Source organism: Ananas comosus, linkage group 12, assembly GCF_001540865.1.
Source record: "Ananas comosus cultivar F153 linkage group 12, ASM154086v1, whole genome shotgun sequence".
NCBI classification, from domain to species: domain Eukaryota; kingdom Viridiplantae; phylum Streptophyta; class Magnoliopsida; order Poales; family Bromeliaceae; genus Ananas; species Ananas comosus.
Window position 1 is genome coordinate 7,556,194 of NC_033632.1, and position 24,457 is coordinate 7,580,650.

Below are 24,457 nucleotides of genomic sequence, written 5' to 3' on the forward strand. Positions count from 1 at the left end.
GATCTTCGCGACCCAGGTTGTTCGTTTTAGCTCTTACCCCTTTTATTTCTGTTGATTTATAGCTTAGAGTGTTTATATGGTTCAGTATTTTTATTACATTTGAAAATATGGGTTTTCATGAATGTAATAAAATGGTTTGTGAATTTTGTAAAATAAAAGGTTTTCTACCCCTCGTGGTAGCGTTTTAAAAAGATAAAAGTTCCTGTGTCGGGAACAGTTTTCAAAAGATTTTCTGTGGATTTTGCATCTTAGTATTTCAAAACCTGTTTCTGTGGTTGGAAACATTTTAACTGATAGATGTGGATTGATATTTAAATATCGAATTTATAAATATGAATCTGTGGTGAATGGTGTATGAATATATATCTGTTTGTTATTTGTATGTTCATTTGTTGTGGTTGTGCCTGGATGATTTCTTGTACTTGTGCGACGCCGTGCAAATACAACGGAGACTCTGTCCGTGTGAACAGTGGATTCCCTGTATTTGTGGCGGATCTGGCATACTCTGGGGTCAGGGTTTCAAAAAAAAAATTCAGACGCTTTTCCGCTTTGTTTTAAACTGAAAAGGGACCCCGGGGCGTGACATATATAGAATTATGCTACTATACTATCAATAGTACCAAGCCCTTGGTACTATTGAGTTTTCGGCCGTTAGATTAAAGGGTGTGCGGTTAGGATGATAGTGGTCCCCGATTAAATTGATAGTAGTCCTCTAGGGTTGAGTGGGTGGTTGGTTTAATAGTATAATCTAACGGGTGGAAATGATCAAAGGGTAGATCTAACAGTAGAAAACTCAATAGTAGCAAATGCTTGGTACTATCGATAATATATATATATAACTAGGCTGAAATACTACCAATAGCACCAAGCTAATGGTGCTATTAGGTTTTGGCCCTTGGATGAAGGAATGTATAGTTAGGATAATGTGGCCCCCTGGGGTTGAGTAAATTGTTGGTTGAATAGTATAATCTAATGGGTGAAAATAGTCAAAGGATTAAATCTAACGGTGGAAAACTCGGTAGCACAAAATGCTTGGTACTATTGATAATATCCAGCGAGTTGAAGATTTAATTCAACGACCATTGGCTATCCCTCCATCGAGTATCGGATGGAGCAATAAGTTTTATTCTTATTTTGAGATAATGTGAATTGCTCACTACTTTAATTTAGTTTATTAATAAATAAATTTGTAATATTCCAATTGACTTTATTAATTTTTTTGCCAAATGTAGGATTGTATTAGTGCTACTGATGGAACTCATGTTCCTATATCAATTGCCATGAACTTGTAAAAACCATATCGTAATAAAAAACAAACATATCGCAAAATGTTATGGTTGCATATGATTTTAATCTTCGTTTTGTTTATATAAGGGCTGGTTGGGAGGGTTCAGCACCAGATGCAAAGATACTATAAGACGCCTTAAACAATAGTTTTATAGTTCTGATGGAAAATATTATCTAGTTGATGCAGGTTATTCTAACACACAATTGGGCTAGAAACCGAATACGGAGCAACACTGATTGGGTCAATGCGTTGACCAAGTCAGACACTGCTTTTTAGGCCGAGTCTAATTAACATGGTTGACTTTGACCAAACTAATGCATTATATATATGCATGTACGGACATGAACAAGAAGTGCGTTTGTGGAAAAATTAATTAGATTACACTAGCTAATTAATTCACTACGCCCGGTGGTCGTACGATGGTGGCGGCAGCGACGGTGAGCTGAAAAGGAAGGAGGAGGAAGAGGACGAGAAAGTGAAGGGAGGGATGAGGAAGAAGAAGAGAAAGGAAAATTGTGTAAATTTCACCCAAAGAATGCAACTTTTGCCTATAGAGTGTAATTTTTTATCCCAAAGAATGTAATTTCTATCTCAAAGAGTGTAATTTTTATTTAAAACAGTGCAAAAATTTTTAAAACAGTGTAACTTTATTTTAACAGTGCAATTTTATTTTTTTCTTTCTTCTTCTATAATTTTTAATCTTTCCTATAGGGTAAAAATATTTTTTTATTTTATTTTTTTATTATTCTTATTTTTTTCTATCTATAATTTTTTTGATCATTATCACTCCCTTGCCCTCTATCGCAGCCACCGCTCTCACCAAAGTATAATTATTTTTTTCCCCTCCCTTGCCGGTGTCCGAGAAGCACTTCCTCTTCGTTGCAGGCGGCGGTGGTGGGGACGGCAGGTTTGTTTGGCGAGTAGAAAATCTGCTGCAGTGGAGGTGGAGGGCGAAGGCGGAGGAAGAGGACGCGATACCATCCTCGCTATCGTCGCGGAGGGCTACGAAGGCGGTGGAGGAGGGTCGGAGGGGAAAAAAAAAGAGGGGTTGCAGTGCGGCCTTGGCGGGGTCAGAGGCGAGAAGGGCGAGGGGTGCGCGGGCGAAGGCAAGGGCGCAAGAGGCAAAGGCGAGGCTGGCCATTTCCGCCTCGGCCTCGGCCTCCGCCGCCTTCTTCGGAGGGAGAAAAAAAGAACGAGAGAAAAAAAAAAGAAGAAGAGAGAAAAAGGTATAAGGGTATTTGGTCAGTTTATTAAAAATTGAAAAAGACAGTTCAGGTTTGCAAAAACTCAAAACTTGTGGATTTTTTATGCAAATTAGCCAAAGATTAATGATTTACCATCTTTTTTTTTATGATACTTCCTGTAGACTTAATTAGGTAGGAAGGGTGTTACACATAGAGGTGTAAAACGGGCCAGTAACTCGTGGGCCACCCAGCCTGGCATGATAATGGGTCGAGTCGATGCATAGCACGAATAATATAGCATCCATGATGGTTCGGCCTGGCTGGATCTTTCGTGTCATATTGGACCAAACTTCCTGGGACTGTCTTCTCCCTATATAGGACCATTGGGATACTCCCAAGGTCTTAAAGCGGTAACCGTCTATCGCTTTTAAAAGTGATAGTTGGTTCCCCGGTTTCATGAGACCACCGCAACTATTCGGCAACTCGTAAACACCGTAGTTTTGAATGAAATACTTTTATTTCTAAACAATACTGAAATTTTTATAAAATAACTGTTTAAATGAAATAAGAAATGTAAAATTACAAAAATTTTTTTACAAATAGAGTAATTCTAGGAAAATTTACAGCTATCTTTTNCTCCTCCTCCTCCTCCTCCTCCTCCTCCCCCTACTCGGGAGACAGACTGCGATGACGACGATGACGACGACGAGGACGACAACCTCCTGTTCGAGCAGATGCGTCAGACTGCCGCCGCCGTCGCCGCTGCCGCCTCCTACCCGCCGCCCCCACCAGAGCCAGCCTACCACAATCCCCCGCCCCTTCCCCCTGCCGCCCTCGCTGCCGCTGCTGCATACCACCTCCAGCAGCCGCTCCCGCCCCCTTCCTCCGCCGCCGCTGCTGCCGCTGCCGCTACTGGCCGCGCTCCTTCCTCCAAGGAAAGGTTCAAACCCTTTTCCACAGCCTTGCAGGCGATAAGTTTTTTTATTTTGAGTGCTTGAGTGCTTAATTACACTTTACTACACTACACTGTACTTCAGAATTTTTTCTCTTTTTTGAAAAAGTATGGACCTTATCTGAACTAAGATACGAACTATAATCCTCCGCTCTGATCAGACGGCGTAATCTTTAAGAATTTTGGTTTTGGTACCTCATCACATCTTTCAATTTGTTTGATTTAAGTTGTTTGGTAGTTCTTCTTACAAGATTTGCACCCCTTTAATGAGAATGCAGTTACCTAATTCCTATGCTTTCTAATTAAGTCTATTGAAATAAAGTATAAACTTACACCTAACTTTTGAAGAGAAAGTGTTATCAAAAAGCTCAAATCAAATGAGTTGAAAAATTAGGCAGCAAAATCAAAATTCTTGAATGTTGGATAGTCGAGTCAAAATGGGTCATAGTTCAGGTAAGTTTCATACATTTTTTCCTTTTCATTTTCTGCACTGTAATATTCTTTTTATTTTTTATTTTTTTATTTTAAGTTCTCTCCAAAAACACTAGAATTTTTATTTTCTCGCCAATCTTTGTGCTACCGTCAATGAACCTACTGATTTAGTTGGAAGCTAGCAGCTCCGTACATTTGTACCCTAAATTAGTAACTTTGAACTGTTGAAAGATATAATCCTTAATAGGAGGTGTGGAAGCTGAGAGTTTTGTTTGAGTTGATTTGGAAAGGAACCGTAGGACTATAGTTAGAGTTATGTTTATAGGAATACCTTCTCATTTTCTCCACAACTAATGGATCAAACAAGAAATGAGCTTTGGAAGAAAAATACATGGTAATTTCATTTTTCTTTGTGATGTAGAAGTATATGGCTTTTTAATCTATTTTTAAGGAACGCGAAGTCATTAGCAGGGTCTTTAGCCTCAAAGTGGCAAAGTGCATACCTCAAGGATTTAGACTTCCTTAGAGATCCAGAAATTAAAGGAAATTTTTAGCATTAAGATCTGTGTTTTGTTTGTTGCAGTTATATTATCTGTTGCAATAACTGATTGTTGCTAAAGTGAGAATTTTCGAGACCTTGAGGTGATCCTGGTATATGAGCAGGTTACCAAAGAAGATAGAATCATAGAATAAGGAAGGATTGCATGCATGCAACATGTTAGATGTAGTAAATTTGAAGGATTAGTTATGTGAAATATCAGTAGAAATGGTTGGAACTTGCTCATTTTAGACCATATAACGCTTCGATAAGGACTTATTTCACTAATTAGAAGTTCTTTGAGAGGGAGGGGGTTACGAGAGTCGACATTAGTGAAATACGGAAAGAAATAAGGTAGTATTTTATCTTACCAAGAATTCTTTAAATAGAGTTGAATGGAGTAATGTGATTTACATATCCATCCTCATTAGTTTGGTGATGGTTTCTGTTGGTGATTGACTAGGTGTAACTTTAGTCTCATATTATAGAATTTAAGAGTAAGAAACATCCGTATTTTGTTTTTACGTAACGGAAATTACTAAATTAGTAAACCCCAATATACACCCCTAAGAAACACCCGTATTTTGTTTTTACGTAACGGAAACTACTAAACTAGTAAACCCCGATATACATGCCTATCTCCTAAAGCTTACACTAGTCTTTAGATGTCCTTTCCCTCAACAAAAACCTGATGTGATAAGTAACATTAACAATCATTGCTTCATCCACAATCCTATATATGTGCAATTGGGAATCAATGATCTAACAGTGAGAATTTGGTAAAATTTATGTGGTCCTGATGCTATCCAAATATTGCAACTTATTCTCTAAACTTTTCTCTTAGACTCTTTACTCCCTGAACTTTCTCATGTATTGCCTTTACATTTTTGTTTGTAAAAAAGTTGTAAATCTTTCCTCTGAAATCACCATGTGAAGTGTTATCCTGTTAAATAACTTTCTTGTTTCAGTGGACTTAAAACAAGATTAACAGGTTATTTTAGAGGAACAAATAATTTTTAACAATTTTTTTGTGGCCAGATAGGGAAATGAAATATATGAAAAGGTTCGAGGACTAAATTGTTTAAGTGATAAGTTCAAAGACTAGGTGGTAATATCATATGGAGAGAGACAATTTATGCATTCTTTTTCTCTATTGTTGCAGGTGAGATATTATCTTTGGTTTAACCTATTCTCTGCTGTACTTATGTTACTTGAACTTGCTTATTTTGTTATTCTCTGCTTCAATGGAGTTGTTTCAGGGTTGGGCTTGGGTGGGCACGTGCCCATCCCTTATTGGCCCAAATTTAAAAAAATTAGTCCCTACACCCAGTGCATGCATGCATTAGATGCACCTTCCTTTATTTTATCTCAATTCCTTTTTATTGATTATCTTATCTTTTTTAAAAATATTAATACTTTAGTTTAGTACTGTTATTTCATTAATCTAACTAAATTATCATACCATTGTGCCCACCTTGTATTTCTTTTTTGGCTCCGCCTTTGTGGATAACATCTTTCCCATCAGTGCATGATTTTGGAATGTAAAGCACAAACAAAAGCAAACAACAACTAAACTTGTATTGGATAATCATGATAGTGGAAAAAGTAGAGTACTAAGAACTAAACCAAATATCAAAAAATTCCACAACACCTCAACATAAGGCATGGTCAACAGCCATCTAACTAGACTAAACCACAAAATATCCGTATGTCCAAACCACGACTGATGTCAACATAAGTAAAGTAGTATCAAGACATTTATTACATTTCCAATTCCACAATTGATTTTGATGGTATATAGAGAGATGAGAAAAGGTATTAGGGCACCCTTTTCCATAACCCTAAACCTATATATATGACATTTTGCATAAAAGACCCTGAAAAGAGTAAAATTATTGTAGTAGTTAACACTCCCCCTCAAAATGGTGCATAGATATTTCTCATGCTCGTCTTGTATGCAATAAAATTGAATGAAATAGTCCTCAATCTTTTAGTTAGAATATTTGCCAGTTGATTCTGTGACTCAACAAATGGAATGCAAATGACGCCTTTGTCTAGCATTTCGTTAATGAAATTCGTATCAACTTCAACGTGTTTTGTCCTGTCAGGTTGTATTGGATTATGTGCAATATTACTAGCCCCTTTGTTGTCACAATACAACATTAGTGGTGTAGCATTCTGTAGTCCTAACTCCTATATAATTTTTTTAATCCTAGTAACTCGCAAGTGCCTTGTGCCATGGCCCTATATTCTGCCTCTACACTTGATCTGGCAACAACTGCTTCCTTTTTGCTTCTCCAAGTGACTATGTTACCTCCTACAAGTGTGCAAAAACCTGATGTAGATCTCTGATCATCTGGAGAGCCTGCCTAGTCTGCATTAGTGGATGCCTTAATTTTCAGGTGGCCGTGGTTTAGGAATAGAAGTCCTCTTCTCGGAGCTGATTTTAGGTACCTCAAAAATATGATAAACTGCTTCCAAGTGTGATTTTCTAGGATCAACACTCACTACACCCATAGCATATGCAATATATGGCCGAGTGTGAGACAGATAAATCAATTTTCCAGCCAGCCTTTGATATCTCTCCTTATCAACCACATCTCCTACCTCAGCTTTCAAGTGATGATTTGCCTCAATTGGTGAGTTTATTAGTCGACATCCAAGCATACTTGTTTTTTGGAGTAGATCCAAAACATATTTTCGTTGTGATATGAATATACCCTTGTCTGATCTTGCCACTTCAATACCAAGAAAGTATCACAACTTTCCTAGGTCTTTTATTTCAAAACTTTTTGCTAGATAATTTCTAAGCTTGGTTATCTCCTATGAATTATTTTTAGTTACCACTATGTCATCAACATCAATGATTAGGATAGTAATATTACCATTACCTCCTTTTACGAACATAGTGTGATATGCATTGCGTTGTTTATACCCAAACTCTGCAAATGCCTTGCTAAGTCTGTTAAACCAAGCTCTCAGTGATTGTTTCAAGCCGTATTAAGCTTTCTTTAACTTGCACACTTTTCCTACTATTTTTTTCTAAGGAGAAACACGAAGGAAGCTCTATATACACCTCTTCTTTAGGTTACCATGCAAGAACGCATTCTTCACATCAAATTATTTCGAGCCCCAACCTAAGTTGGCAGCACATGACAAGAGAATGCGAATGGAGTTTAGTTTTGCCACAGGAGCAAAGGTTTCGTGATAATCAATTCCATTAGTTTGCGTAAATCTTTTTGCAACAAGTCTGGCTTTGTATCTCTCAATTGATCCGTTGGCTTTAAATTTTACTAGAAAAACCCATTTTCAACCTACTTTTTTTTTTTTCAGCAAGTATGTTGACAATCTCCTAAGTTCCATTTTTTGTCAAAGCCTTCATTTTCTCAAGCATCGCCTTTTTCAATTTGGAATCTACAATTGCCTCTTTCCAACTTTGCGGAACATAAACAGAAGACAAGGACGACAAAATGACTCTTATACGAAGGAGACAGTGAAGCATCTAAAATAAAATTAGAGATTGGATATTTAGAACGATTTCTAACACCTTTTCTAAGAGCAATAAGAACATTGAGGTTATCAAGAATAGAGTTGATAGAATTCACGTTTGTGAGAGACTTACAGTGGTTTTGAGGTTGAGATAACTCTTGGCTAGATGGAGAATGCAAGATGGCTTTGTTTCTCCTCTTCCGTGTGTATGCTTGCCATTCACCAACATTCGTCTCATTTATCTCCTCAGCATGTTGTTGTACTTTCTCCCTCTCAACTCTATTTAGTTCTGTCCCTTTTATTGTCTTACAATTCTTGCAGCTGTTGCAATTCCTCATCTGCATTATCTTTCTCGTTCTTCTCTTCAACTTGCTGAGACTCATCATCTCTCTCTCTCCTCTTCAACTTGTTGGAACTTTAGTGTGGAAATCCATCTTGGCATATCGGTCATACCTTCATTTATCTATTCTTTCTCAGATTGACTCTCCCCTCAAAAGATGGATGTGAATAGTATGCCTCACGCTTCTTAAATGTTACATCCATTATGATAAACATCTTCTTTGTAGATGGGTGATAGCATTTTTGCCTCTTTTGTGTAGCAGAGTACCCAATAAAAATGCATTTCATAGCCCAAGGATCAAGTTTATTATTCTTTCTACGGTGACCGTGCACAAAAAAATACACCCAAACACCTTCGGAGGAACTGTGTAATAGGTAGTACACAACAATTTTTTAAGAGGGGTTTCGAAGTTGATTGCCCACTGTGGCATTCGATTAATCAAATATGCTGCCGACAAAATAGCATCACCATAATAACTCTTTGATACATTGATGAAATATAGCAACGAGCGAGCAACCTCAAGTAGATGTCAATTTTTCCTCTCCGATGCTCCATTTTGTGCTGGGGTGTTAACACAACTACTTTGATCTAAAATTCCAAAGATCATGTAGGTGGTTTTGAAACACATTCTCAGTATACTCTTTTTCTATTATTAGATCGAAAAATTTTGATTCTAGTACTAAATTGGTTCTCTACTATCTTAAAACAAGAAAACAATTCATTATTGTTGTGCATTAGATGCACTCAAGTTGTACGACTGTAATCATCAATGGAAGTAACAAACCATCTATATCAAGAAATAGAAGGCACTCTAGTAGGACCCCACACATCTGAATGAACAATTTCAAAAGGGGAATTGCTTTTATTATTACTAATTGAATAAGTAATACGTGTATGCTTTGAAGCTCACAAGCATCACATGGAAGAAGTTCAGGATTACACTTCTGAAACAACTAGGGAAACATTTTCTCCATTATTTGAAAAGAAGGATGACCAAGTCGAAGGTGTCGCTGGAATATCTCTTGACAAGTCGACATCACTTCCGTCTGATGAGCAGAATATGATGCCCAAATAATTTTTTTGACCCTTCCTCTAGGTGATAAAGCCCGTTATGCACTTTACCAAAGCCAATCGTTCTTCTCGTCTCTAGATCCTAAAAAACACCATGAGACGGAAGAAAGTGACTTTATAATTAAGATTCTTAGTTATAACACTAATAGATAAAAGATTGTTAGGAAAACTAGGAACATGTAGAACTGAAGATCATTCGCCAGAAACAAGAAAATGAACCATTAGCAATACGAACTTTTTCTTTGTCTGAAGAAGGAAAATATGATAAAAAATGATTTGACACACACGTCATATGATCATAAGCACCAAAATCAATGATCCAAGGAGAAGAATTATTCCTAATTGAATAGAAAGCACTAATGGATATACCTGATAGTGTAAAATTAGAGATAGAAGCATTTGCAGTAGTAGAAGAACTAGAGCTAGAATCAAGTTTGGACATCAATCTCGGATTGTTTGGAGATTTTCTTGAGAGAAGTTGTTAGATCCTAATGGAATTCCCTCTGCGAATAAGGCTCCATCAATTTGGATTTGATATGCCTGCCTCCTTCCATATCCTCTTTCTGATCCACCTTTTCCTTGTCCTCTGGTAGGCCACCTATGAAGTTTCCAGCATGTCTCCCAAGTATGTCTTGTCTTCCCACAATGATTGCACATGAGCTGATTGTTTGCAACCACTCCCTGATCACCTCCTTTGCTCTGATTTTCTTTTACACTCAAAGAAAGGTTTGCAAGTGATGTTGATTTATCGAAAGTAATTTGATTGACCATCACATTCCTTCTGCTCTCTTTTTGTTGTACATATGCCTACGCCTACCATAGTGATGGGAAAGGGTCTCTTCCAAGCACTTGAACCTTGATTGGATCAAACTCAGGTTGAAGGCCTGCTAAAAAATCATAGATTCTCTCATTTTCCATCAATTTCTGGAACTTGACCGCATTTTTCGGACATTCGACATGAAAATCATGGTAGTATTCTAGCTCTTGCCATAAACTAAGGAGTCCTGCAAAGCACTACGCCATGGTCATTTCCCCTTGCTTAGTCTCATGTATTTTCTTCCTAATTTCATAACATGAGCATCATTGCCGACTTTAGAGTATGTTTGAGTAGCAGCTGTCCAGATCTTGTAAGCAGAATCAAAGAACAAGTAACCACGGCCAATTGATGATTATATAGAATTAGGAAGCCACGACATAACAAGAGAGTTCTCTGACTCCCATTGATTTAAAAGAGGATTTTTGTCTGCTGGCCTCTTCTTTCTACCTGTTATATAGCCTTGAAGGCCCTGGGCCTTGATAAACAACAAACAGGTTTGAGACCAAGAGAGATAATTGTGGCCATCGAGTTTTATTGGACTAATCTGAAAAGAGGGACTATCTGTCACTAAACTAACCATCTTTGGTTCACTACGAGTGGCAGTGACTTTACTTCCACTCATTTATGCGTCCTTTGACATATCCAAGTGGTAAAGTTGCAACCAGCCAGAATGAAATCTTGAAGAAAGCCTCTAATTCAAATGCATGCAAATAGAACTACTCAAACCATAAAAAAAATAAGAATAGTTCTATAGCTGGTATTAACAAGAGTTACTAGAAACTCAATTGGGATGATGATAATGATGGTTGGGCAAAGGATCTAAGATGAAGAAACTGTAGCTGTGGAGAAGCGACAGCAGTAGTGCTGCAACCACGGGAAATGAAAGCAGCAGCGGGATGTGGCGACAGCGGCTATTGAAGATACTGGATTGTGGAGCGACAGCGACTATTAAGGGTCGAGGCATAAGTAGTATGTGAGCATAATCAAAGAAATAACATGATTATTAAGCAAGTATAATCTACTAAGCTACTATGCCTCCAATTTAACATGATGTTTAACATGTAGTACGACTATTCTATCATGAATAAGCATGTCCAATCAAGTCCAACTAACATACACTATCTAGTAGTGATGGCCACATTATTCTTTTATGTGTCATTGTTCAATTCAATTAGGACCCACACAAGTGTAGTTCGTTTTGCGCCGCCTAATGGCCCCGTTGTCACGCCCCGCGACTGTCCGCCTATTTGGCCGGGTCGCGGCGCCGTCAACAGACCGCCAAACGGACAGAGTTTTCCCTGTATGTCCAAGGCGTCGCAATCAATACAATAGACAAATGTCCCAACCAGGAACTGATATCAATCAAGATTGCATAAGGAAGTATCAATAACATAAAACTAACTGCTATTACAAGCATTCGTTTCATATAACATTTTTTTTTTACATTTGCTTAACTTCCAAATACAATCACATTATTACATTTAATACAAGTTGGTTGTTGTCATTCCAATCTAACCCTTAGGTCCTGCTGACTCGGGGTACTGCTATCTCGGTCTCTTGGGTAGGGCGCTATCTACGAAGCTACGCCCTCACCTCGTGCTGCCGCGCCGCTCACGTGCGAACCTGTAACATTCCAAAACAACGTGGGGTGAGAACCAACTCCATGGTTCCCAGTGGGTACGGCCACCCATGGGAAAAGCTCGACCAATAGGTCCGAGGAGGCACTGCAACATGTTAGTTCAACAATATACAACAGATATATATTCAAATTGAAATACATGCCATACCTCACAATATGCGATATGAAAATCATGCAACTCTATGCAACAACTAGTAGATCAATTGATTCTACACTTGGCTACTCTTAGCTCATATCATTCACTCTAAGGCTTCTATTATCTTAGGTTCTCAACTCAAGTCCAACTGGCTTCTAAGGTCTCTATTACCCTAGCTCAAGCCGCTAACTCTAGCTCATCAGGGTTCCACTACCCTATCGAAGCTAACCATCCGACTCGGCTTCGAGTCAATCCTCCGCGGATAGTCCGCGCACTGGCTGCTCATCAGCCTACCGCCCTCTAAACTCAGCCTCTTAGTGGTGAAGTCGTCGCACACGCTGAACTCGGCTCGAGTCACTTGACATAGCCATTCTGGCGGCGAACACGGCGCCCTTACCCAGCGAGGACTCAAGTCATGAAATAACCATCTGGCGGCGAACGTATCGCACCTCACCCAACAATGGTTCAAGTCACGACTCAGCCACCTGGCGGCGCACGCATCGTTCTTACCCAGCAATGGTTTCAGTCGATCCTGGCGGTCTGATCCTCAATTGGCTTAACCATCCGGCGGCGAAGTCGTCACACACGCCACGTCAATGGTTCAAGTCCCGGGCGATGATCTCCATGTGATCGACCCCAATCCTCCCTCGGTATCAACCTCGGCGGCGAAGTCGTCGCACACGCCCTAGCCTTGATACCAGGGTCATCTCAAGTCCTGCGATTCTGGAATCCACTTTCCACAGGTTGAGGGTCTATAACCAACCCTATGCTGTCGACCTAGAACATCCTAGTGGCTAATACCACTATACTCAACAACCTAGGTTTAATTTCACTCTAGGTTTATCATATACATAACCTAGGTAACACCGCTAGGTTCCATCTCATCTCTGCCTAGATGTCAATCTCTAGGTTCACTTGTTCGACCTATGTTTACTAACACTAGGTTCGATGCCACACACCTAGACTTGTTCGACTCTAGGTTTACTCGTTTAACCTATGTTCTTTAACACTAGGTTAGGTGCCACTCGATCTAGTTGACATCCTAATTGTCTAATCGAGTATTCTATTGTTCTCATGTCAATCAACTCTACACTTCTAGAGTTATCATCTAGTTTACATGCATATATATCTAGCACATTCTCACGATGCTAATTATGCATTCTTTAATTTATCTAGCATTATTTATATGCATCTACTTAGCATTTACCACATGTGTCACGCCCCGCGACCGGCGGAGGCCCTCTCGGTAGCGTGCCCAGACCCGCTATATGTCTACACATATAAGGCGTCTACAACAACAGCGGAAATAAAGCAAGAGATAGAACAATCCGGGTAAAAGACAACTAATGATATCAGAGCGGATAAAGTTCTAACATCTATAACCAGAGTAAAGGATACATAACCAAAACAGTAAAGGTAAGACATAAAGTAGTACAATAACTGTCTCTAGTACAAAAATGGTGGTCTCTATACATGTGCGGTACAACTCTCAACCTCTCTCAAAATAAAATAACGAGAGGTAGACCACCTATCGAATCGTCCTCAAAGGAAGTTAGCTCGAAGCAACTCCCTTCCCGCGGTCCCTAGCCTTTCCCGGCGTGGAAGGCTCTGAAAACATCAAGAAAACGAGGGCGTGAGAACTATAATTTATAGTTCCCAGTGGGCAATTACTGACCTCAGCTCAATGCACCACTAGGGCTCAAAAGAAAAGGAGTAAATAACGACAATAATAACAAACAATAAAGAGCGAGTATAAGAACTGCTGAAGAAAGCATAAATGAAATGCTATACTACTATGTCTCAAGTAAGCCTGATGTCATGGTAATGTACATCTACGCTATCACAAGATGGTATGTCCAATGCATACTAATATGCCATAACATAATGAACAAGTAAACCTCACGATGCAATATGTCAATGCATAAGGGTAAGCTCTATCAAGGCGACCCAGTATACTATATGCCCCAAATCTATGTCATGAGCATGTCAAGTAATCAACTACTAAGTCTATCTAGTAGTGATTATTCATTCTCAACACCGTGTTGATTTTCATTTCCAATTAAGGACCTACAAGGTAGTCCGCTTGTGCCGCCTAAGTGCCTGTGTAGCCCAACATCCCTACTCTTGGAATGTGTCTGTCCACTCGACCCCGTAGGCCTCTCAATACCGCACGAGGCGAATATAAGTGCATAGGCTAACTCCGGAGTGCCGGCTTGTAGGAAGCGACCCTCACAAGCATGTGCGAATGAGTACAAATGGCAAGCAAGCGTAGTCCAAGTCTCAAGTGTCCAATCCTCATGTCTCAACATGGTAGTAGTACTAGTAACCAACGGTTTAGCTCTATGTCACAAAGTGATATCCCAACACTCACTTGCTTAGTGTCTCTTTATGACACTTAAGCATCACAACTAATCATGCCCAATTCATGTACTATTCCAATTAAGATAATAGCAAGGTTCACTTTAGCCCGGGCCCAATGCCTCTTTATGACATTGGCCCAATCTCTCAAATAGTCTAAGTCCTTAAGCCTCTCTAGGCTTCCAAAAATCCCTAATGTCACAATTGGCCTATAAGCTAAACGCATGAAAGCAAGGTTCATTTTCATAACAGGGATCTTAGTTTCAATCTCAACCAGAATGCTATCTCACACATGCATGCTCTCTACTACATAGAGGTCCAAAATTTTACTATATGTAACATGGACATTTTAAGCATTCAAAAATTCACAATAAATACATATAACAAGAATATGCATGCTTTTTCATTTTACGACATTTAAAACATCAACAATGGAATTTTCCCATTGTGTGGCTAGGTCAAACCCATCGAACCTTCGCGGTGTCCTTCGTTTCGCCAAAAGTTGTCCACGAGCCTCAAAATACCTTAAAAGTATTGAGCGAAAAGATACATGGGCATTACGATCAACTATAAGATCAAACAATAACCTAGAAGCAAAAAAGGCCAAAACTCACCTCAAGAGAAGAAATCTCTTCCAAAGCTCCAAAAGAGAGCTAGAACCCTTCCAATCCAACCAAATGGAAGGTTCTAATCCAATCAATCTAGCTCCAAAAGCCCTAGATTCAAAATGCCCAAAATAAACCCTACGTTCACATTCTAGGGTTTCATAAGGTAAAACCTACCAAAACAAGGATCAAAGGTTAGAATCATAATACTAACCTCCCAAGGTGCCTCCAAACAAGCTCCAAATCTTCTAGGGTTGAAGATTGGCCCACCACCAAGCTCTACAAGCAAGCTCCAAGCCAAGCAAGGGTGGAAAGGAGTGAAAGGGGTTGAGCTCCAAGCTCCCTCAAGCAAGCTCCTCTTCTTCTTCTCCTCCTCATTTCTCACCCTCTCCCTACAGGGCGTGACCGGCGGAGGCCCTCCCGGTAGCGTGACAACATGGATCATCTATGTCATTTCATTAACATGCATCAATATGAACTCGTATGTTTCTTAGACTTAAAGGACGACCTAGTCGCTTCGGTAAACACAACCCACCTTAGCTAGCTTTTCGATTGCTCGTCGACACTTGCAATCGGCGAGCAATCGGCCTCCCGTAGCACTTGGCACCCGTTTGGGCCCGATCTCACAGTTGCACTCCAAGAGCGCGCCGCTTCGCCGTTTCAAGTGCTAAAGTCTTCGCCTCGCCGTAACTGTCACGTCCCCGCCTCGAGACCGCTACCAATTTGGTCCGGTTCGGGCGCGGCGAACGGACCGCCGAACGGACCGCCGAATGGACAGCAACTCCCCTGTCCGCCCAAGGCTCAACCAACGAGATCATGTACACAAGTTCCCATGAAATACACTTGACTAATTACATGATCTAACAATGACGACGAAGCACAAACAGTGCTTATCAACCAAGAGCAAGCAACACAAGTAAAGCATACAAGTGATAAAAGAGAGATGTACTTAAATATTAAACTCATTTGACTTTATACAATTATACCATCCTTTACATTCTTCCAAAACATATATACAATCAACTCTCAAAACCTCACCCTATACAACATCTACTCTCAATATAAGTACAGGGTAGAGCTAAAGCAAAAGGAAGTAAAACTCTACTAATACCACTAGGGCGCTACGCCCTTGCCGCGATCCTCACCGGGGCTACTCGAACTCGGACCTGCAATAAAGTGGGATGAGAACTACGAATAGTTTCCAGTGGGTTCGGCCGTCGACTCTGCCGATCTTCCCACTAGGTCTAAGTAGGCACAGATAGATATGCAGATAGATAGATATTTTGCTGAATTGAAAGCATCCATAATAACAGGCAAGTATATAACATGAACATCTAACTATGCCTCAATCTGAAATGATGCATGCATGTGTCATAGGGTAAAGCTAAGTACCAAACTACTATGCCCAACAATAAATGTGACACATCAGGTTACCCAATCTCTTAGCGAACTCGAGGGTCGCTCAAAATCTCACATAAGTTTCATAGGGGAGGAGCCCAGGCTCAACTACCCCCGAAACCGCCTGCGGATAGATGCGTTAGTCCAAGGGTAAATACGTTAACCCTCCTTGGGTGACAACTCCGGAGTGCACTACCTGTGTGGAGCTACCACACCAGGTGCAGACAGGCAATGTGAGCTCGGTCCAATCTCATGAACTATAACATCCTACCAACTGGGATGATCTCATCATATCTCATCGTAGAACCCAAGTGTTCTAGTACTCAATCTCATAGTGTTCACTACACTAAGGTTTTCATATCAACTAGATGCCACTCGTTCTGTGTTCATTGTTAACTAGATGCCACTCGTTCTCAATACGCTAGTTTGTAATATACTAGGTTCATATTCACGTAGCATGTTCATCACACATAGGGTTAACTATCTCATGTTCCACTCCTGCATACTAGGTTCTCATTCATTATATCCGCAAACCCAACTAGCACTAGCATGCATTAATATGTAACAATTACATTTAACTCCCTATAATGCTATATCACAATATGCACTTAATCAATATGATGACTCAGACATAGGGAGCAGTTCAACTGCTTCGGGATGGCACTCCCCCACCTTTTGGTAGTGCCGCGTAGTTAGCAAACTCGACGTCGCGGTCCTCGTACGTCGCTTCAACTCCTCGGGGCAAGGCTAACCCTCAAGTACCTGTTTCGGCGATATCTTCGCACTCGCTCGTCAGATTGACGAACCGTCTTCGCCTACGCGTTCGAAGACTTAGCAGTTAGGTTGACGACCCATTAAACGAGATCAAAACCCTACATTTCCAAAAATCCCAAATCCGTGCCCTAGGTTGGCAACGATGGAGAAATCCATGGTGCGAGCTTCAATTTCGAGCTCGAGCCATCTCCTTAACCTCAACAGGTTCCATCGAACCATCTCTAAACAATAAAAACCCCAAACCCTAGAAATACCATTAGAGGGTTTAGAGCTTACCTCTATACAAAGCTCCAAGCTTGAGGGAGAGAGAGAGAAGAAGATGATCTTCTTCTTCTTCTTCTTAGTCTTCTTCTTCTTCCTCTCCTTCTTCTTCTTCTCCTTCTTTTCTTTCTAGAGAGAGAGAGGGAAAGAGTGTGAGAGAGAGAGTGAGGGGAAAAGAGAGCAGTGAGGGAGAGAAGAGGGTCCCTCACCTCTCATATAAGCCATTTTTGCAAAGAAGTCCCTCAACTTTCTATCTATGAAACAGCCCTGCCTGGGCATTTCCCGCAGTGAGGGACCGGTCCCAGCTAGGGAAGATCGGTCCCCGAGAGCCTCTCATTCGGGCAGAGGGGATTTCGCGTTCGGGAACCGGTCCCTGCCTAAGAGATCGGTCCTCAGGAGACCGGTCCTTGCCTGAGAGACCGGTTTCCGAGAGTTAGATTTTCGGGACTTAGCCAAATTTCGGCTTTTTTCGCTGGGTTAACGTTCGGGGACCGGTCCTCCCCTGCCAGGGATCGGTTGCATCAAGGGTCCCCGCCAGCCCAGCCTGATGGGACCGGTCCCTCCCTGCCAGGGACTGGTCCCCGAGAGCAATTCTGCTCCAGTGCAGAATTTTGCACTGCTGCTCTCGCGGACTCTTCCTAATGCACTTTATGCATTTTAATCACCTCCGGACTTTCCGAAGCTTATACCCTCGACAATTAGTCGATTCTAAACGAAGTCTAATCCTCGGGTTTCGAGAATTCACTTCCTTACAGTAACGGTGCTCGGGACCCGATTTCACGATTTATGGACGCCGCCTCGGCCTTCCAGGCGGAAATGAAGCTCCAAGCGTCCGCTTCTTCAATATCTTTGCAACGGCTTGTCGGATTGCCGAACCGACTTCGCCAACGTATTTCGTTACCTATCAATTAGGTTAATATAGGGTCAAAAGAGATCAAACCCTCACATATACCAAAACCCCATTTTGGATGCCCTAGATGCTATTGCTACCAAATCCACCAAATCGATCCATGAAATGGGGAAAAAAACCATCTAAATAGCATGCTAGGGTTCCCCTCAAACCAACTTTAGAGATCAAAAACCTATCTCTAAGGATCTACATTAGAGAGCACCAAGCTTACCTCTCTAGGCTTGCTCCAACGGAGAGAAGAAGATAAAGAGGATGATGATGATGATGATCCTTTTCTTCTCCTCCATCTTCTCCTTCTTTTCTTTTTCTTTTTTCCTTTCTTTCTTTTCCTTCCTCTCTTCTTCCTCTTTTTTCCTCTTCCACGATCGGAGAGAGAGAGAGAGTAGTGAGGGAGAGTGAGGGAGTGAGAGAAAGAGAGAGAGAGACCTCTCTAATAACCCCTCTCATATTGTAATAAAATGCTAAGAAGCCCCTCAAGTTTCCACCCTTTCAACTTGCCCTTACTGGGCATTTTTCCCCCAGAGGGACCGGTCTCCCCGACCTGGGACCGGTCCCCGAGAGCTCCCCCCGAAGTTACGCGTTCGGGAACCGGTCTCTCCCTGCGAGACCGGTCCTCCGGAGATTGGTTCCTCAGGGAGAGACCGGTTCCCGAGAGTTCGGATTTCGGGACTTGGCCATTTTTTGGCCATTCTCGCTGGTGTCGCCTGCGGGGACCGGTCCCTCCCTGCCAGGGACCGGTTGCATCAGCAGCCCCGCAACCCTCAGCCGATGGGACCAGTCTCTCACTACCAGAGACCGGTCCCCGAGAGCAAAACCTGCCAAAAGTGTAGATTTGCATCTTTTGCTCTCGCGGACTCCATTCTAATGCACTTCTTGGGTTTTGTGCATCTTTAGCTTTTCCAAAGTTTACCAACTCGACCATTAGTCGGTTCCGGACGAAGTGTAACTCTCGGATTTCGAGAATTCACATTGTTACACCCGTGGTAGTGAACATCCCCCTTTTAGGAATGAGCCTCATCTACGGCGATCCACTTAGGCACCCAATCCCGCACGGGCGAGCATATGTCGCGTAGGCTAACTCCGGAGTGCCGGCTTGTAGGGAGCGACCCTCACAAGCTTGTGCGAATGAGAACAATGGCCAGCAAGCATGATCAACAATATCCAGTCTTCGGTCATCATGTCTAAAACATGGTATAAGCACTAGCGACCCAAAGGTCTAATACGATGGCATATTGTAGAGGTTTATCATTTACTAAGTCAAGTGTCACTACATGACGTTCATGTTAACTATGTCAAGCATAAATCATTTAACTATGAGCATGTAAAACTTGTCATTTCACTAATCATAATATGATTTCTAGCATTTCATGAAGGATATTTTTTCACATACAAGTTCCATATACAACTCTCACTCTACTATATAGAGGATATAATCTTGACATGTAACATGTATATCTTAAGCATTCAAAAACTTATTTAGGTTACAACTAGCATGAATATGCATGATTTTCTATTTTACAACATAAAAAATGACATAGGAGTTCACCCATTTCGGTGAGGTCAAACCCACCGGATACCCCTCGAAACTCCTCCTTTTGCGCGAACGGAGTTGTCCATTAGCCTCCTAGCACCCTAACAAAAATTCTAAGGTGGTTAGGACTTAGGAGCTTTGAACGAACACCCCACGAAATTCTTCAAAAATCACACCAAAAATAGGTAGAAATTACCTTAGGTGGGGAAAAACTCTTCCAAACTCCCAAAGGAGGTTAGGATGCTTCAATTTCAACCTAAAAGGAAGTATTGGAACAAACAATTTAGCCTCAAAGACCTTAGCAAGAGAAAACCCAAGTAAAACCCTAGTTTTCCCAAAACTAGGTTTAACTCCCAAAAATCCTCCTAAAATCACATCTCAAGAGAGCAAATATGCTACTAACCTCTTATAGAGCTCCAAACCAAGCTAGGATGATGCTAGGGTTGGAGATATTTCCTCAACCAAGCTCTAGTCCTCAAGTCCTAAGCTTCTCCAAGGTCCAAGAATCATCACCCATGAAGGAGAAGGAAAAAGAAGAGATCAATCCACTTAAATCTCTAACAAAAGAGAAGAAATCTAGGGAGAGGAAGAGAAGGAAGCCTTACCACCCTTCTTCTCTGGTTCCAAGCACAAGGAACCCAACATAGGGAGTGTTGGGGTATATATAGAAGTGTACAATCCCCAAAAAGCCCCTAAAAAATAACCAAATTGCAAATTACACTGCGTATCGGTACTCGAAGGGGAGTACTGATACCCGGCAACCAAACCCGCACAACCCGAGCCTGTGCCAAGCGGGTCACTTACGATGTACTGGTACCCGCGTAATGCAGTACCGGTACCCGGCCCAGTACCGGTACTCGACCAACTCAGTATCGGTACTCGGCACCCCTCAGCTCAAACCCGAGAGCAGCCCTCTCGGTTACATAACGGGGTTCCGGTACCCCAGCCAGGTATCGGTACCCAACACCCCAAAACCTGCAGTTTGCAGATTTTGTTGCTAAGTACTCACTCTAGCTCCTCAAGATGCGAGTAGTAGGTCGGAACACAGTCCACGACCCTCAAACACACCAAGAATAGTACCAAATACTATTCGAACACTGGAACCTTGCAATTTGCTAAAGTTCAGTGTGCTACACGCTGCTTCCTTCAAATTGGCAATTTTATTTAGAAGATAGTTGAAAAATATCTTGAAGACCTATTTGATGCCTCAGTTTATGTACGTCCAAAAATTTTTATTTTTATTAGTTTATAACTTTATATGCTCGGTTCCTACCAGATGGATATTTTGGACATAAAAAGTACCTGGGATGATATTGCGAGAAATTGAGTGAATTCAGGGAGAATAAATAATCAGGGAACAAATTGCAATTTGTTAACAATTCAGGGTGTATCTGTGTATTTTACCATCTAGCTATACTATAGTTGTTTTCGGGTCTTCATCATCTGTATTGTTTTGTGGCTGATTCGGAGCTTTCTCTAATGTACTGCAGTGCTACTGGAGTCAAAAGAAGAGGTGGCCCAGGTGGTCTCAATAAAGTTTGTGGAGTTTCGCCAGAACTTCAGGCGATTGTCGGTGAGGCAACCATGCCTAGAACTCAGGTTCCTCTTTCAACCATCTATTCTTTTAAAGCATCAACTTTCTTTGGTTGAAAGGTGTAGAAGTCCCTTTAACTATAGGCAATTTTGGAATAAACCCCCTATTGTATTTATTTTTTACTTTCAATTGGAACATCATCAACATTTGTTTGTTTTGATTTGAGTTATTTTTGTCCGGTGAATTAGGAATTCCATAAAAGTTACCAGCTTTATTAACTCTCAGCTATTAACTGTTAATGAAACTAGTAACTCTTTCAATTCAAAAGCTGGTGTAGCCGTTAGATTTAATGGGAATGCTGTTAAACTTTACTGAATCTCCATCTCAACTAACAGAGATTAATTGAAATGAGCAAAAAGATGAGGGTGTCAGTCAAAAAGCAAAAGGTTGAGGGTTTATTGCAAAATGGCATATGGTTCAGGTCGTCTTTGAATTAACACCCTATTAAAACTTTATAGCTGTGCTCTTGGTTTTGTATAGGAGTACTGATTTCATTTTCTCGCTTCAGATTGTGAAGGAGCTGTGGGCATACATTCGAAAAAACAATCTCCAAGATCCTGATAACAAGCGCAACATCATCTGCAATGATGAACTACGTGTGGTTTTTGGGACAGACATTATTGACATGTTCAAGATGAATAAGTTGCTAGCTAGGCACATAATTACGCTTGACACCAGTACGTGTATCAATTTCATGTTATTTGACTTTTTGGCTTGGCTTCTGGAACAGGTTCTTTACCCAAGATACCAATAGCTGTTAGAAACCAGGCATTCAGAAGCAAATATGCAGGAGCTTATGCTGGACCAGAAGCTAAAGTGTTCTTCTGGTTTTTAAAAACAGAAGCTCGAATTGAGATTCTGCTTTTTCTGTTGTAAGAAGTTGCAGAAAAATTTAAATGAAAAAGCTATTAGTGCTTATTTAAATAACTCTACTCAAAGTGCAATTCTGCAGAACCTTCTGGTGGGTTCATATTTCTCGATGGCCCTATAGCCTGACTAGTTGGCTATCTCTTATTTTGCAGAAAATGGAGGTTCAAATTCAAAAAAACAAAAGTCAACAAATGTGGATGCTGGAACAATGCCTGATGCTGATCAATGTTTGGTAGTTATTTCTGATAAACTGGCCAATGTCATAGGGACTGAAGATAGAGAAATGATACAAGATGATGTATTGAAGCATATATGGAATTACATAAAAGCTAACCAGCTGGAGGTCAGTATCACTTTGTGCCTTTTCTTTAAGTAATTTAGCTGGATGCATGTTCTACATATAGATCACTTCCAATAGGTGGATAGTTTATTGGAGTAATGTTCTCTAATTGTATGACTTTTGCGTGAATCTACGATCCCACTGGATTTCTTATTTGGTGCTGTTACGATATATTTTATCTATATTAGGATGTTACGATATATTAGGATATTGTGTTTTATTGCCTTATATAGAGTAGTATCATTGCCTTCTATAGAGTAGGATTATATAGTATGTAATCCTAGTTATACTCTTACTATAGTAGTCATTGTTACTATAGTAAGACAATCTCTTGTACTATATATATTCATTAATACAACTCAAGAGGGTATGCACTTTAGCCCTTCTTTCAGGTGCCCAAAATGGTTTTGTTCTACCTTTCTACTGGGAGAAATGTACTCTAATAGATATTACTGTTACAAAAACCTGGTGTGGACGGCATGTCAAAGTATTTTCCCATTTCTTATACATATATGCACCTAGGGTTTTAGAAAATTGTCTTCATATTCCTTCACTTTGGCCTTATTTTCCGAAGGGGTAGATTACACGAATGGTCGTCAACTATTGTGTGTTTTGCACTTTAGTATTCAAACTTCAATTTTTTGGACTTCAATGATTTCAACGCATGAAGATGGTTTGGCTGGATTTTTCATATGCTTAACTTATTGCTAACGAGGATGCCAAATCATCTTTCTATCATGACCGCGGGATAGAACGTAGTGATAGGACTTAACTATCAGGGCTATAATGCTACAAATTAAAGTTTTATCTATGAAGTGCAATCCACACAATTTGAGGACCATCGGTGTAACTTACCCTTTCTAAAGGGACTTTAGGTTGGTAGTTCGTAGTCTAGAAATTTGATTGACTAATTTATAAGGCCCTTGATGTAATCTATAATTTGAAAAGAACTTTAAATTGCTAAAAATAATAAAAGAGGATAAAAGAGGAGAGAGAAAGGTCTAGCACTAGAGGGAGAAGAGAGGGAGTGGGGAAATCGGCCAATCAAGGCGAGAGAAAAGAAAAGGAGATAATTTGGTAAGACCTAATTCCAAAAATTCATTCATTCATATCTTAACTATAGTAGCTCTGATAGAGATTATTCATAATCTAAATGGAAACAAATTCCTTAAAGTAAGGAGTTCTACTTGAATTTTTTTAAAAAAATTCTAAACAATCTGAGACAAATCCCTTAGGTGAAGAGATTCTGTCTTATCCTTAATTGACAAATATTCGAAATTAAAAATCTAGTCCCACGAAATATGGGATTTACAATTTCTTTAAATAACAAAATAAAAAATATATATATATATATATATACTTTATGGACTCCATCAATCGCTTCTGCTGTGAGGATCTCTCTTCGAGATGTATACAATTGTCGCGTCCAACAGAGTCCCACACCTTCACGAATTGATTGTGAATTCCAACATTTGAACCAATGTTCTAAAATGCGGTATGCAGTATCCGCGTGAATTCTGACATTTGAATCAATGTTCCAAAATGTGGTATGCGATATCCATTCAGTTACCTACTGCATGAAATGTATGCGCGGTATGCCGGCGGATTTGTGGTCCAGCTATTAAAATATACAAAAATATTTATACTTCCAAGTAATGGACCTTATATGCACACTTGTACTACTAAATTAATAATTAGCAATTTACTTTTAGTCATTAAGCACAAAACTAAATTAGATGCAACATTATAAAGTATGTCATATATACTTACCGGTGCTCACCTGTAAATATAAGTCATACACCAAACCAAACAACTGAAAGATGACCACTTGACTGTTGAGGGCCCATTTCAAAATAACACCACACATGCACACAGAGAAAGAGAGAGAGAGAGAGATCTCACAGAGTCACACACAGAGAGAAGGGGATGA

At 40.4% G+C, this 24,457-nt stretch overlaps 1 protein-coding gene across 1 annotated transcript in view; it reads left to right on the top strand.

Annotated features, from left to right (window-relative positions):
• Positions 2,776–24,457, top strand: part of LOC109717958 — a 34,403-nt gene continuing 12,721 nt past the window's right edge. Inside the window, exons 1-5 of the mRNA XM_020243926.1 lie at positions 2,776–2,781; positions 3,099–3,412; positions 21,214–21,322; positions 21,826–21,994; positions 22,340–22,530. Coding sequence (XP_020099515.1) covers positions 2,776–2,781; positions 3,099–3,412; positions 21,214–21,322; positions 21,826–21,994; positions 22,340–22,530 — 789 coding nt within the window. The remainder of the gene's footprint in view (positions 2,782–3,098; positions 3,413–21,213; positions 21,323–21,825; positions 21,995–22,339; positions 22,531–24,457) is intronic.